This window comes from Nematolebias whitei, chromosome 5 (assembly GCF_014905685.2).
Source record: "Nematolebias whitei isolate Nwh7 chromosome 5, NemWhi1, whole genome shotgun sequence".
Lineage (NCBI taxonomy): Eukaryota > Metazoa > Chordata > Actinopteri > Cyprinodontiformes > Rivulidae > Nematolebias > Nematolebias whitei.
Window position 1 is genome coordinate 9,539,434 of NC_056502.1, and position 15,199 is coordinate 9,554,632.

The window sequence follows — 15,199 nt, forward strand, 5'->3', positions numbered from 1 at the left end:
ACTTTTTTATCTAAAAAGGCTAAGGGGCCGCGCTCTCAGGGGCAGCAACAACGTGCACTCTGTCCATCTTTCGGATGACTGTATGAACATAATCTCACGGTATTTTGGTACAGTGATAATAAAGCTTATTCTGATTCTGATTTCTCAGACGCTCCAGTAATCCTTCCAGAGTCCACCTGCAGCATGATGGGAGACCTTATAAGGTGCCTCTGTCATGCTGATGCCTTTCCGAAACCCTTAATAACCTGGAATATTGATGGAAATCACCGTCTGCTGTTCTTGCACCCTACTATTTCCATTTTTAACAACACTATAGTATCAGTGGAAGTGCAAATGCCAGTAATCAACCAGACCAATGTGTCATGCATCGCCTGGAACCAATATGGCACCGACGCCAAACAACTGTATCTAAGTTTGCCAAAACCTCGTAAGTTACATTACAGTTGATTAACATTATTTTGTGTGTGACCCCTTTCTTTACTAATATTTTTTTCTTTATTTTATAGCTTCTTCTTCTTTGCTGATGTGGTTATTGTGCTCAATGGCTGCTGGGATTATTTTGCTGTTTGGATGTGTGATGTGTCTGAAAATAAAATATTCCAGAAACAGGTTGGTGTCTTGTGCTCCGCAACATAGATCATAGTTGCATAAAGATTGTGCAGATGGTTTTAAATAGAAACTTGTTGAGAAGTTGTGCTTCTATTTTCAAGGTCCTCTTTTGGCAACATTCAACTGGAAGCAGGTCCACGGAGGTAAAATAAAACTGCTTAAGTTTCAGTTTCATTACAAACTATTGCAATGAAACAAGGAAACTAAAAAATATGTTCTGGTTTTATCTCTGTATTATATTGACTGAAAGTCAACAGAGAACAAAAAGCTTGTGACTGCATTTAGAAATTAGATCAAAATGTCCACGTTTCAAAGATTTACTAAATGTTTACGTTCCAAATGTCTCTCTCCTAATGTTCCTCTGGTGCTTGTAATTAGATTACAAGCCCATCACTCAAACCAACAGAGACCTGAAGCAATACTTGAGGAGAACAGTAATTCTTACATTTACGATAATGATGAATTGGAAGACGTGAGATCTGAGTTGCATTACCAGAACAATTCGACACTCCACTGCAGGGACTGGGGAACGTTTCAATTGAAGGTGAAATTCAAAGCAGATAACTTCAAGTAGAACAAAACATGCAGTTAAAAGAAACAAGTTAATTTATGCTTTTTCTGTTAAGTATAGTGTTCAAGCGGCACTTTCAACGTGTTAATATGAAACATCTGACGTTTTACAGAATGTAAACTCCAGCATGGAAACCTTTCTAAACTGCAGATCTCAGAACACCCACTGCTGATTTGACACGGTAACTTCTATAATTTAATAGTTTTGCTTAAAACCTAAAAAAAAAGTTTTTTTAATTGTCACATTTTCAATACATTTTGTGAAACGTGTGCGGTTATATTTGCATTTGAGTTTAGAATTCTAAAGAAATAGCCTGAAGTTTTTTTTTTTTTTAACATACAAAGTTATGATAATTTCCTGTTGTAGAGCTGATAGACAAAAGGAAATGTCAGCACAAGCTGTTCTGCTGTAGGAACCTCGGGTTTGATCGTAATACCACTCTGGAGGTAATTGCCGGGAATCAATCACATAATTTAAATTAATTTGAATCAGTAAGTTGAAAGAAACGTCACTTCATCTCTGAGACGGGATTTTAATTATTGTAGGCTTGTGGTTTGTTGAAACAGAAACTTTTCAAGTTCAGAATGTATTTCAGGAAGGAGCTCATAGACGAATACCTCCAATAATATACATGGGATTATACATGTGCTACAGTTTTGCATACTAGTTAATATTAACCAGGTGGTGGCTCTTTCAGGCATCTGACATTTTATATCAACTCATCTTTGAACTCTTGACATAAAGTGACTGTCTTTTATAATCAGCACAGAGCAGCAGTTTGTTTTTTTGGCAGAGGACGTAACATTTTTAAACGTTTAGTTTTGCAGCAGGTGAGTAAATGTATTTATCTTATTACCCTAGAATTTTGGATATTTTATTCTATAGGAGTATGTTCTCTGCTGTTAACATTTCATAGTTTTTTTTGGTACTACTATAGAACCGAACCCATAAAAAAAATTAAAAAAAAATTCCATAAGGCGTTTATACTCATTGTGTGCATGAACACCATTTTGATTTTTGGCTTTTTGTGATTTATTTTCTCAGATTGAAATTGTTACGCAAAATACAACTTTAATGGTTTTTAAAAACAAGAAGTGGGTGCAGAGGTTTGAATTTGTTGATGCTTTTCTTTAATCCACACAGGGTCAAAGTTACACATGCAGCATATCCACTTTTTATGTGAAGCAGAAGGTTTTACATTGTGATTTAGTAAAACTTGTTGAACAAACCCATACAATAAAAATGTCCAAGGAACTCTGTGAAGAGCTCAGAAGAACATTGAAACTTGTGCAGCCATTTTTAAACAACTTAGTTTTCCAAGATTATCATATCAAACAACTGTACCTAAGCAGAAGTTATTCAGAGTCAGCACTTTGTCAGGATCTGAAAGATTCAAACCGTCAACCTCAGATGAAAGCAAGTCAATCTGAATATTCAGGAACAGCCCAGAAACCACCAAGACCGCAAGACTGCGGCAGTCCATTCGTGATGGTGACTGCCGACCACCCATACCAGTTTTAAAGAGGGGGAGTTAGATGGAGTGACCAATAACCAACAACTCAACCCTGGAAGTTTCATCTAAGGAAATATGTTAAAATCTTTATTAAAAAGTTTTAGGCACTTCTGGTTGGACCACAAGCTGGAGTAGTCGCACTTTCTGAAGCTCCCACCTTTAACACTACTACTTTATTATAAGCTCACTACATGTTTGTGAATTAAACAATAACTATTGTGTGTTAGTGGAATTGTGACCGATTAATTAGGCAATGACCAGCAGAGCGAAAAAAGAAGAGCAAAAAAAAAAAATACGAAGGGAACATCATGGCGGTGCTAACGGCTACGCTAGCACATCACAAGAAATCCCTCCCAGCGGTGTTCAATGCGGCGTTCACAAAGCTCGAAACAAAATTAGAGAGCTTTGAATCCATCATTTCTACCCATCACCAGCATATCTCATCTCTGGAAACCGCTGCCACTACCATGGGCGATGACATACAGGCAATTCAACCTGAGCTAACGACGGTGACTGGTGAGAACAACAGGCTGAAAGCTAAGCTAATCGACTTGGAAAGTAGGAGCCCCCGCAACAATGCTAGATTGGTGGGACTTCTTGAGGGCAGAAAGATCGCGTCCGACAACATTTTTCTCTCAACTACTTCTGGATGTTTTCGAGGAAGATACGTTGGGAAAGGCTCCGGAGCTGGACCGAGCCCACCGGATGCGGAAGGCGAAACCAGGCCCCGGTGAGAAACCCAGAGCCGTAATTGTGTGTTTCCACAATTATCAAACCAGGGAGCTTATTACACACAAAGGCCAGGAGATGCAAGGCAAGTTAAAATATAAGGATACCCTGTTTCACATTTTTGAAGATTACTGCCCGGAGGTGTTACAGCAGCGCTCGGCTTACCGCGGAATAATGAAAGAACTTTATGATCAGGGACTAAAGCCTGCACTGCGTTACCCAGCCAAACTGTTTATCATGACCGGGGGATGGGAGACAGAAGTTCCTGGCTTCACCTGAAGATGACAGGTGTTATCTTGGCTCTCTTCATTCGTCCAGTTCAAGCCCACCAGTGGAATAATTATTAGACAGATCCAGGCTGTACACTATTGGTATTCACTATGCCACTATCTGAACTCAGGTTGTTCATAATAGTTTGTTTAAATCAAACTGGTTCTAGCATTTCTTTACTTTATTATTATTTGGATTTATCATTATAATCAGGATTAGCTCTGGGCTTTATTTTTACAGAGACTGGACTCTATAATGTGGTGATTACTAAGAGACTACTTATTCAGAGCCAATATAATATATCCTGATTTTATTATGTTGCTTTAAGCTCGTTACTGAGTTGACCAGAAGTTCTTCTATAAGCATGTTGATTGAAAGTGTGGTTGCCTTGTTTGAATTGGTTGCCTTTCTGCAAGTGACCTATTTTGTTATGGGAGGAGGAAGGTGTTGCTCTATAATGATGGAAGTCTTGCATGGGATAGGGAATGCCCTGCTGTGCGATGGACATTTATATCTTTGTGTTTGCCTTAAAGGGATTGTGAGTCCAGATAAGTGTGTTGCTTCTTGTGTGGATGTGAACGTGAGTGTGTGTGTGTTTTTATTCCTTCTTCTCTCTTCCTTTTCCTTTTACAGTTGTTTGCCAACGATATCTCAAGTGCCAGTTTCCTTTGATCCAGAACCAGACTGCCATGCCACAATGTGTATACCTCTTCAGAAATAGTAAAGTATGTCCAACACAGGCAATAATTTGAGGGTTGTTTTGTGGAACGTGAGAGGTTTGGGAAATGCCACCAAGATTACTAAGGTTATGGCTCATTTGCAGCAACTTAAAGGGGATATGTTGTTCCTACAAGAGACACACCTTCTTAATAGAGAGATAATGCGACTTAAAAGAAGTTGGATTAGCCATGTATTTCATTCTAAATTTAATGCCAAGGCTAGAGGAACGGCTATACTTATTCGTAATAATATTATGTTTGAACAACACAAAATAATAGCTGACGTTGACGGTTGACTCCGAACCGATTTCAGTCTGAGTACCTCTACGGCAGTGTTACTTCAGTTAACCAAGACAAGGCAGCGTTTTTTTTTAATTGGATGACAAAACTGGAAAGCTTTCCAAGCAAGAGCCGAGGCAACCGCCAAATTAATCCCATTCATCAGATCAGTTACAGGGGAGATTCTATCTGATCCCGGTGAAATTAATGAAAGATTTGCATCATTTTATTCAGAATTGTATACCTCCATATCTCCTCCATGTTCGCATGAGATACTTAATGGTATTAACTTTCCACAGTTAGATAGTGAATTGATGAGGGGTGTAGGTGGACCTATCACTATGCTGGAGGTGTGAGAAACCATCAAGTTCTTAAACTCGGGTAAATCCCCTGGCCCGGACGTTTTTTCTGCAGAATACTATAAGGTCAATATGGATTTCCTGGCACCACTTTTGACAGACGTATAATGAAGCCTTCTCAAACCGCCGTCTGCCTAATACTTTATCAGAGGCTACAATATCTCTGATCCTTAAGAGTGATAAGGACCCCTTATTGTGTAGTAGCTATAGAGCCATTTCCCTCCTAAATGTAGATTTGAAAATTTTATCTAAAGTTCTTGCGACTCGTCTTAAGCGAATATTCCCCCTTATTATTTCATTAGATCAGACAGGTTTCATTACTGGACGACAATCATTTCATAACACCAGACATCTTCTTAATATTATCCATACACCAGGTATCAGTTATGTATAGGGCTCAAAATAACACATTACCATTAAATGTCCAAATAAATGTTGTCAAAAGGCAAAGTTGTTATAATCTTAAGGGGATAGAGATATTTGTCAAACCAAAATTCAGAACTAGTCTGAAGGGAAGGTCTACCTCAATCCAAGGAATTAGATTGTAGAATGGTCTAGAGAGTGATGTTAAAAATGCCAAGTCAATGTGTACATTTAAGAAAAAGATCAAAACTGAATTGTTAAAAAAAAAAAGAAGTAGCTTAGTGTGATTTTTGTATTAGAATTAGAAAATTAGAAAGAGTTATTCATTTTGTTCTGTTACTTGAAAATTATTATGATTGAAATAATTGTTTGAAAAAAGGGGCAGATAATAAGATTTTTTCTTCTTTCTGCTGCCTTTCATTTTAAATCTCTTGTATCTTTTTATATTATGGAATTGTTTTATACTTTTTTTAAAATGAATAAACTTTATACCATACCATACCATACCAGGTAGCTTATCACCAGAAATAGTTATATCTCTCGATGCTGAGAAGGCATTTGATCGTGTCGAATGGGGCTTTTTATATGAAGTAATGGCTAGATTTGGCTTTAATAATGATTTTGTCCTTTGGGTTAAACTGTTGTACTCCTCACCGGTGGCCTCAATTAGAACAAATAATGTGGTGTCTTCACCCTTTCTTCTTGGAAGGGGCACTAGGCAAGGATGCCCCCTGTCTCTCCTGTTATTTGCTATTGCAATAGAGCCTCCTGCCAACTGGTTGCGGGCTGAGGAGGGATTTAAGGGTTTTCTAAGATCAGGTGTAACCCATAAGGTGTCCCTTTACGCGGACGACTTGCTCTTATACATTTGTGATCCTCGTACATCACTCCCAGTGTTGTTTGACATCATAGAACGATATAGCAAACTCCCTGGTTATAAGCTCAACTACCAAAAAAAGTCAATTATGTCCCATAAATGATATGACTAAAAACCTTCCGAGCTAAATTTCACATTTTAAATGGGAAGATACAAGGTTTTGTTATTTAGGAATATTTATCTGTTCTTCTATGACTAACATGATGAATAAGAACGTTTTACCGTTATTGGAGAGCACGGAGAAAGATCTTGACAGGTGGTCTTTATTACTATTGTCTCTAGTAGGACGGGTGAACCTGGTCAATATGGTTGTTTCCCCAAATTCTTGTATCTTTTCCAACATATTCCTATACTGATTACAAAGGCATTTTTTGATCAATTGGACAAGAAGATATCTAATTTCTTGTGTCTCAAAAAAACTGCCAGAATTCGTAAATCTGTGCTACAGTCCCCTAAGTGTGAGGTGGTCTTGCCCTTCCCATCTTCAGGCAATACTACTGGGCAGGTAATATACAGAAACTATTATATTGGAGGTGTGATGGTAATGCTTTACCTGCATGGGTGCAAATTGAAAAAGCATCTAGCTGTTATTCATTGTCCTCTCTGCTTTGTTCTCAGCTTCCTCTTTCCTTTTCCCTGGCAGAAAATAATCCTATAGTTAGGGGGACTTTAGCTATTTGGAGCCAATTCAGAAAACAGCTAGGTCTGCATGGGCCCTTGATACAAACACCTTTAGTCAAAAGTTGCAATTTGATGCCCTCGGTCACTGATTTAGTTTTCAGCCTGTGGCATGATAAGGGGATTAGGACTGTAAAGGACCTATATAACAACAATGCTTTTTTCATCCTTTGCTGAGCTCTCATCTAAATTCCAATTACCCAATTCTCATCTTTTTCATTTTTTTCAGGCTAGAGATTATGTCAAAAAGGTGTTTCCACATTTTCCTCATCGACCCCCTGAAACATTTCTAGATACTCTCCTTGAAATAGACCCACAACGAAAAAAATTTATTTCATTTTTATATAATTCTCTTAATAATAATATCTCGAAGTTTGCAGCTTTTGTTAAAACAGTATGAGTGGGGGAGCTTGGCGCAGATTTATTGGAGGAACAGTGGGATGCTGCCAAGAATTTAATTCACCAATCCTCAATTTGTGCCCGACATGCCTTTATTCAGTGCAAAATATTCAATAAAGTGCATTACACAAATGCAAAATTAGCGAAAATGTACTCAACAGTTAGTGACGCTTGTAAAAGGTGTGATCAGTCGCCGGCTAATCATACCTATATGTTTTGGGCATGCCCTAAGTTAAATGGGTTTTGGAGTAGCATCTTTAAAACACTTAGTCAAGCATATGATCAGCCAATCCTTCCCAATCCACTGTCAGCTACATTTGGCATCCCCCCAGACCCGGGCCTTTCATGTTCTCTGAAACAAGTCTTAGCTTTCACCACTCTTCTGGCTCGCAGACTTATTTTACTTAAGTGAAAATTACGCGTCCCTCCCTCTCATGACCACTGGGTGAGAGAAGTTCTCTACAACCTGAAGCTGGAAAAACTCAGATTTTCACTTAAAGGCTCTACCAGCAAATTTATGGAGATTTGAAAACCTTTCCTTTCTTTAGTAGAGACCATCATCTTGCTCCCTGATACGGAGGCAAATTAAACTATCTATAGGCCCTTTTATTTTCATCCATTACTGTATTTATCTCTTTTTCAATATACTTTTATATTAGTATTATTATTATTTTCCCTTTTTTTAATTTTTATTATTACTTCATTTATTTATTTGGATTTATTATTATTATTATTATTATAGTTATTATTTGTTATTTCCTGTTTTAGAATGTGTGTGGATGGGTAGATGTGTGAGTACATGTAGTGTTACTGTGTGTAATACAGAGACTGGATCTCCGTTACATGCTTGTCTCGTCCTTGGACCTAAGTTGGGGTGGGCTCAGGGTGGGCTAGGGTTGGGGAGAAACCAGCAATTTTTTTTTCTTCTCTCTCTTTTTTCCCCCTCACCTTTTCTCTCTCTTTTATCTGAGATCACTGTTTTCGTTGTCCTAATGATTATGTCAAACTGTTAAAATTCAATAAAGTTGGGGAAAAAAAAGGTTTCAAAAGACAAATCCTGAGGAGAGCCAAGGTGCAGCTGAGGTTGTCCAGTGCAAAGGCAATTTATAACAAACACCAAAAAACTCATACAACACACTTGGACACACAATGATGAACCCATGCACAAACAGGAAGGAGACATCTACACTGTCAGAGATTAGACACCACATCCGCTTGATGCTCTCATCTGCAAAGACAGAGAAGTTAGTGAAATAAAGTAAAACAAATATTCAAAACGTGTATCTGATGTCCTCACACATCCACATCCACAGTCCGGTGTGTCTGATGGTAAACCAGATGTTACAACCAGGTTCAAAACAGAGCAGGTCAGTGACAACACTAAGTCTGTACAGCTGGGCTCGCTTATCTGTTTAGGACTTACTGTTTCAGTTACAATGTTGGGGTTCTTCTAAGAGCCAAAACGTTGGTTACGTACTGTAACCCCAGATTCTATGAGTATAGGCATAGCCCTTTAGGACTGTCGCTATTGGGTTTATCCCTAGGCACGCAGCGCAGCACTGAAAACTTTAGTCCACGCCCACCTGCTGTGTGGGCCTTACCTCCGGTCCATATAAATTACTGTGAGACCGGGTAATCAGCTCCCAAAGAGCTTTTTTCTTCAGCCATTAGGAACCAGTGAGGCCCAGAGCTTAAAGGGCTACGCCTACACTCATAGAATCTGGGGTTACAGTACGTAACCAACGTTCTATCTCGTATAGGCTTCACCCTTTAAGACTGTTGCTAGTGGGTTAAAGGCGAAGCAGGATGTAGTCTATGCCTCACTGGGTCCATTCAGACACAACATGAAACACCTGCTTGCACAAAAAACCATTTCATCACTCAGCCTTCTGTGTGCGTAATTACGTTGAGGGAAGAAACACCGATCGGTAAAACCCTCCACTCTGGAGATTGAGGCGAATGTGGAGACGGATGTCTTCAGCTTGCCGGGCCCAGCTGCAGCCTCGTTTCAGTGTGATGTCACAGCTGGACAGCGAGGCCAGATGGGGTCAGGGTGACGAGCCGGGGCGGAGCCAACCTTGCCGCCAGATCATCCGATCAGGGCGGAGGGAGGCGAGGGACAGAAAATCCCTTGTGTTAACATCGTCCTGGAATATGCCAGGCAGCTCCGAGAGGAGGGCGCTGATGGCTGGGAGCGGTGTGGTCACCGACGTGGGAAGATCCGAGGTGGCTGAGCATCCGCTTGGCCACTCGCTTTCCATCACTACGCTCTCCAGGAGGGAAGGGGCAGCTCCGCATCGCCTTTCTCGGAATAATTATTTGATTCACTGCGTGACTCTGCGTCAAAGAAGGCGGTGGCGTCGGCCCGCGCATAGCATCCCACCACAGAAAAAAAAAAAAAAAACACTCAGCGGAGCTGCTGCCAACAACGCCTTTTTCGAGGGAATCATCCAATTCACCTCGAGAAAAAAACACGTTAGAAAAGGCGGTGGCGTCGTCCAGCGAGTAGCGGCCCTCCACGGAAAAACATTCAGCGGGGCTGTTGCCAACATCGCCTATTTGAGGAAATCATTCGATTACCACAAGGAAAAAACGTTAGAAAAGGCGGTGGTGTCGTCCAGCGAGTAGCAGCCCTCCACGGAAAAACATTCAGCAGGGCTGCTATTAACATTGCCTTATTCAAGGAAATCATTTGATTACCATGGGGGGAAAAAACCCCGTTAGAAACGGCGATGGCGTCGTCCAGCAGGTAGCGGCCCACCACAGAAAAGCACTCCTGGGTGCTTACCTTGAACAAGGCTGCTCGTCTGCTTCTCCTCTGGGAGGAAGAGCTCACCCGGATGGCAGGAGGTTGGCGTGGTAGAAACCCAGGCATCCTTAGCAAAGGTTGTGCCGGTCAAAATTGGATAACTTTTCCTTCTTCATTCGTCTGACAGTGCTAGCTAGCTGGCTGAAGAAAAAATGGGAGCCGATTACCCGGTCTCACCGTAATTTATACGGACCGGGGGTAAGGCCCACACAGCAGGTGGACTAAAGTTTTCAGTGCCGCACTGCGCGCCTAGAGATAAACCCACTAGCGACAGTCTTAAAGGGCGAAGTCTATACAAAATAGAACTATGTTTTCTTTAAAAGTTGTTTTAAATGCAAAGCAGCAACATCCCTGTAGCCATTGCTGGAGCAGTAATTAGCACCATTTTCTCCTGGTGCAGTCTATTACCAGCTGCCGTAGATCTGATAGGTGTTGTCTCAGTACAAGAGATAGCTTTAAGCTTAGCCGACAATCGTACAGTACGTCACTGCTGTCAGGAAATGAGGTGGACCCTACGTATGGAAACCAGAGTGCTCAAAGAAAAATTTGTAAACTAAACTTAAAAGCTGGATCCATGCCAGGAAATGAACCAATGCAACTAAACTCTCCCCATTCTACCAAGAAGAGTGATCAAATATCCAAAAGATAATTATGCCAGAAGTTTGTTGATGGCTACAAATAGAGTGTGTTTGAAGTACAACTTGCTAAGGGACATTTACCAAAACAATATTAGGGATGTATACATTTTATCTTGCACGTATCATTTTAACCCTGTGTGGACTAAAAACACTGTACAATAAACACAAACAGCCCTATTCGCACGGGATTAGTTTTACCTAGGGACCACATGCTATTTGTAATAATTACGGAGATTGTCTGTGTTGTTAATCCCGTGCAAATCAGCCATGTCAGAAATTTGTAAAGTAAAAATCCCCCCACAAATTGCCTACTATATTTTGCTGAACTCCGAGGTCCTGTGATAATACTAATCCAATGCGAATAGGCATCTCTATGATTTGGACAGAAATGGACGAGAGCCGATATGTAATTAGGCAGTTTTTGTTTTGTGTTTTAAGCAAAATCTTTTGGAAAAATATAGAACAAGGCTATTTCAAATGAATGCGCTGCTTGCTTTGGCTTTTGTAGATGCTACTACTTCCTTCACCGCAAATAACAACAGGTGTGGAGACGCGCGCATGCAGCCAGTGATCAGCTGACCCATCCATCCATCCATCCATCCATCCATTATATTTACCAGCTTCTTCCTTTTCGGGTAGCGAGTCACTGGTGCCCATGTCCAGCCATCACTGTGAGAAAGGTGGGGGACACCATGGACAAGTCGCAAGTCCATTTCAACCGGTGGGTCAGCGGACGCGAGCGGCCAGTGACAGGTTGTCCATCTGAGCTTAACATGGCTTTTATTTACCTTTTAAATCGGCCAGTCTGACCCGCCTCCTCCTCAAGTAGATTAACACAATTTTATTGTGCATTCTTATTTAGTTTTCTTTGTGCTGATTTGTAAAACCTCATCAAATCTTGAGACCGGCCCGGCCCACATATTAAGCACATTATATGGATCAGCCCAGTCGTGACAATGCAGCACGTTAACATCATATCCAGATGTCCATAAATTTCGGCTAAAGCTCAAGCTTTGGTTATCCCGTGCGAATACGTCACATAAAAAGCAGACATTGGGGAGTAATTTATTTATTACATGTGGTCCTTAGGTAAAACTAATCCTGTACACCTACTTCCTGTTTTGAGAAACTATTGAAGTTTGTTAAATAGCCATTCTACAATGGGCAAAGAATCCATCCATCCATTATCTTTTACTCGCTTCTTCCATTTTTGGGTCACGGGGGTCGCTGGTGCCCATGTCCAGCAATCACAGTGCGAGGGGCAGGGTACACCCTGGACAGGTCGCAAGTCCATCACAGGGCCACATAGAGACAAACGAGACAAACAACCATTTTGGGCAAAGAATGGTTCAAATAAATTTAAAAGCTTACATTTAAGATGACTTGATGAGTTGCAGCTGAAAATAGATTCACTGATTCCCGTGTGAAGCTAAAAAGAATCTCTGAACATTTAAAGATCTTTCAAAGATCTTTCAGTACAAAGAAAAGGCTTAAATGTATCTCCTCTGTGCTGGCTCCCTTTATTGGCTCCATGTTCCCTTTTGAATTGATTTAAACGTTTTATTGATCACCTATTAGGCCCTGGCTGGACAGGCTCCTGACCTGTCTGACCACCTGCAGCCCTCTGTGCCCTTCTGATCCCGTAGATCTTACAACCGTTTGGTTTTAACTGTCCCGATGTCTGGGCTTCTTGTCCTTTTCTGATGTTGCTTCTAACTGTGAAATCAGCTGCCCCTTCATACTGAAGAGGCTTCAACTTTTGCTGTTTTTAAAACTCATTTGTATTCACTGGCTTTTAATACAGCATGGAGTTTACTTTTTTCAAATATAATTTTAATGTTTTTAATGTCATATATTATTAACAGTATTCCTATCCTTGGTAGGTTTTTTCTTTTTCTTTTCAGCACTTGTGGTCTACAGTTGTTTTAAAATATGCTATATAAATATGTTTGATTTGATTTTATAGTTCTAAAATTTTGATTATAAGAATTAATGACAATCTACATTTGTGGTGAACATGCAAGAAGCTGCCTGTCTTCTTACAACAAACTGTTTTATATGTTTGTTTGTTTTTGTGCTTCAGGTCAATAATGGATTTGGTGGTGAAAATTGAGGTCATTCTATCAGTTTACATCATCTCGTTTCTGATTGGCTTCCCCGCCAATCTCCTGGCTCTTTATGCCTTCAGTGTCAAGATCTACTGCAAACCACGTCCAACAGACATCCTCCTTCTGAACCTGACTGTGTCCGACCTGCTCTTCTTGATCGTTCTTCCTCTCAAGATGTACGAGGCATCGTCTGGCATGACTTGGAATCTGTCAAACGTCTGGTGCAGCATCACCGCCTTCACCTTTTTCTCCACAATCTACACCAGCTCCTTGCTGCTGATGGCTATCAGCATGGTCCGCTACTTAGCAGTGGCTTTCCCTATCACCTATCAACAACTGCAGAAACCCGTGTACCCTATCGTCATCAGTGCGGCCATCTGGCTGATCTCAGCAGGACACTGCAGCATCACGATCGTCATCCAGCACCACCCGTCAATGTCCAGCTCCAACTCTTCTGTCTGCTATGAAAACTTCACAGAGAAGCAGTTGGAGGTTCTCCTCCCAGTGCGTTTAGAGTTCTTCTTTGTGCTCTGCCTCGCGCCGCTTTTGATTTCAACTTACTGCTACCTGCGCTTGATTTTGATTCTGTACAGCCGTCCCAGGATTTCAAGGATGCAGAAGAAAAAGACCATTGGGATGGCTTTAGGGACTCTTGCCGTCTTCCTCATTTGTGTCCTGCCATACAATTTTTCTCATTTACTGGGTTACTTCCAGGGTAAAAGCCCACAGTGGAGGTACTACACATTGCTGCTCAGTACATTAAATGCATGTATTGATCCCATCATCTTCTATTTTTCCTCCTCAATCTTCCATTGCACCAGCAAAAAATCCATTTTAAGGAAGCATGCAATACAGAGACAGATGCAGGGCACTAGTTCTACCTGAGAGTGAAACATTTTGTTAATGTGTGTAAGTAAACACAGAGCTCATGTGCTAATATTTACTGAAATTACAGGCACACTCATAATCTGTCATTTCTTGTTCATGTATTCGTTTAGTTGTTTTAAACACCTTCAACATGTTTTTACTGTCCCTTCTTGCTAAATGGGATCAAGGTTTATTTAATGTTTATGTGAAGTCCACCTCAAAATGTTGTTAACCTATTTAGAACAAAAGCACAAGATATGTTTGTAGATATGCAAGCTTCCACAGTTTATTCATCAGTAAGTTGTGACATCATTTTCTGCTACTTGTTTTTTTTTTTTCCTGGTCTACTTTAACGAGGGCCGGCCACTCTTCTGCACTCATGCATTCTGTAGGCACACATGTAGAATATACCTGTAAGGCAACAACAAAAATCAGCTTTAAAGACAGAAACAATTATTATCATTACCAGTTTTTTCACAAAGGACAGACAGAATAAGAATAAGATAACTACAAGCCAGGAATTAAATTATATTTACAAAAAGCAATTAAAACCCTTTGAAACAAGTAGTAATGTACATGTTTTTGTACATAGCATGATTAAAAAAAAAACATTTTTTGTAAAATTGGTTAATTTGAAATTGTACAGATATTTACAAGTGCATTGTTTTATAATAAGAGAAAATGAGAATTTCTGTAAATAAAAATCTAAACAAACGCCAACAGTTTATTTTATATTCTATAATATTCAATAGAATGGCTTGCATGTCTTTTGTCTGAATTGTTCAAGACTGCACATTTTGTTCATCCTCAGTGAAATGTAGTAACTGCATCATAATCTGTCATGTGCACGCATGAACCAACCTGAAAAAAAGGTCATGAGCAGAGCCACCCAGCCTAGTATGTAGGACCAAGAGAAACGCCAGTCACCAAAACGCTTGCCCAGGAAGTTCACCGTCACACCGGTGTAAATGGCCATTGCAAGCAGGACAAAAAGAGCTGTTGTGGAGAACATCAGAAAATTCATGTCCTTAAAACTAAAGCTCAGCTGTTACTGGGGTAACTGCAATATTAACATTTTCTGAACTTTGCATTATAAACTAATCATCTGATCATTATTGTGTTCTTCATGTGAGGAGAGCCAAAAAAAAAGATGGAGTTACTGGTTTACAGCATCTACAACTCACTTGAAACAAAGAACATGATGCCAGCAGCAAATGATCGGTTGAACCTCTCAAAGGCAGAGAAGTGAGCGAAGGAGAGGATTCCTGCAATGATGCCAGCAAAGCACGACATGGCGGACAGGATCATAAAAGCTCGAGTGGCGTTCCAGTAGGCTGAGAAGGAGAGAAAGTAATTCAAGGACAAATTTACAAAGCTTTAATTTGACAGTTCATTCAAATTTAATACAGCT

The 15,199-nt window shown here is 40.3% G+C and overlaps 2 protein-coding genes across 2 annotated transcripts in view; one reads left to right on the forward strand and one right to left on the reverse strand.

Annotated features, from left to right (window-relative positions):
* The first annotated feature begins 12,903 nt into the window (after positions 1-12,903).
* si:ch211-231m23.4 (free fatty acid receptor 2) lies at positions 12,904-13,806 on the forward strand. Its single transcript, XM_037676802.1, has one exon. The coding sequence runs from the start codon at positions 12,904-12,906 to the stop codon at positions 13,804-13,806; it is 903 nt and encodes a 300-aa protein (XP_037532730.1).
* A 242-nt stretch (positions 13,807-14,048) lies between these two features.
* The window catches only part of lim2.5 (lens intrinsic membrane protein 2.5), a 5,565-nt gene continuing 4,414 nt past the window's right edge, over positions 14,049-15,199 (reverse strand). Inside the window, exons 3-5 of the mRNA XM_037676803.1 lie at positions 14,973-15,122; positions 14,650-14,784; positions 14,049-14,199 (exon numbers count right to left, since the gene is read on the reverse strand). Of these exons, the coding sequence (XP_037532731.1) occupies positions 14,138-14,199; positions 14,650-14,784; positions 14,973-15,122 (347 nt within the window). The 3' untranslated portion in view covers positions 14,049-14,137. The remainder of the gene's footprint in view (positions 14,200-14,649; positions 14,785-14,972; positions 15,123-15,199) is intronic.

What these genes read in the sequence shown, in the direction of transcription:
- si:ch211-231m23.4 (XM_037676802.1), top strand. Translation starts at nt 12,904, where the DNA reads ATGGATTTGGTGGTGAAAATTGAGGTCATTCTATCAGTTTACATCATC.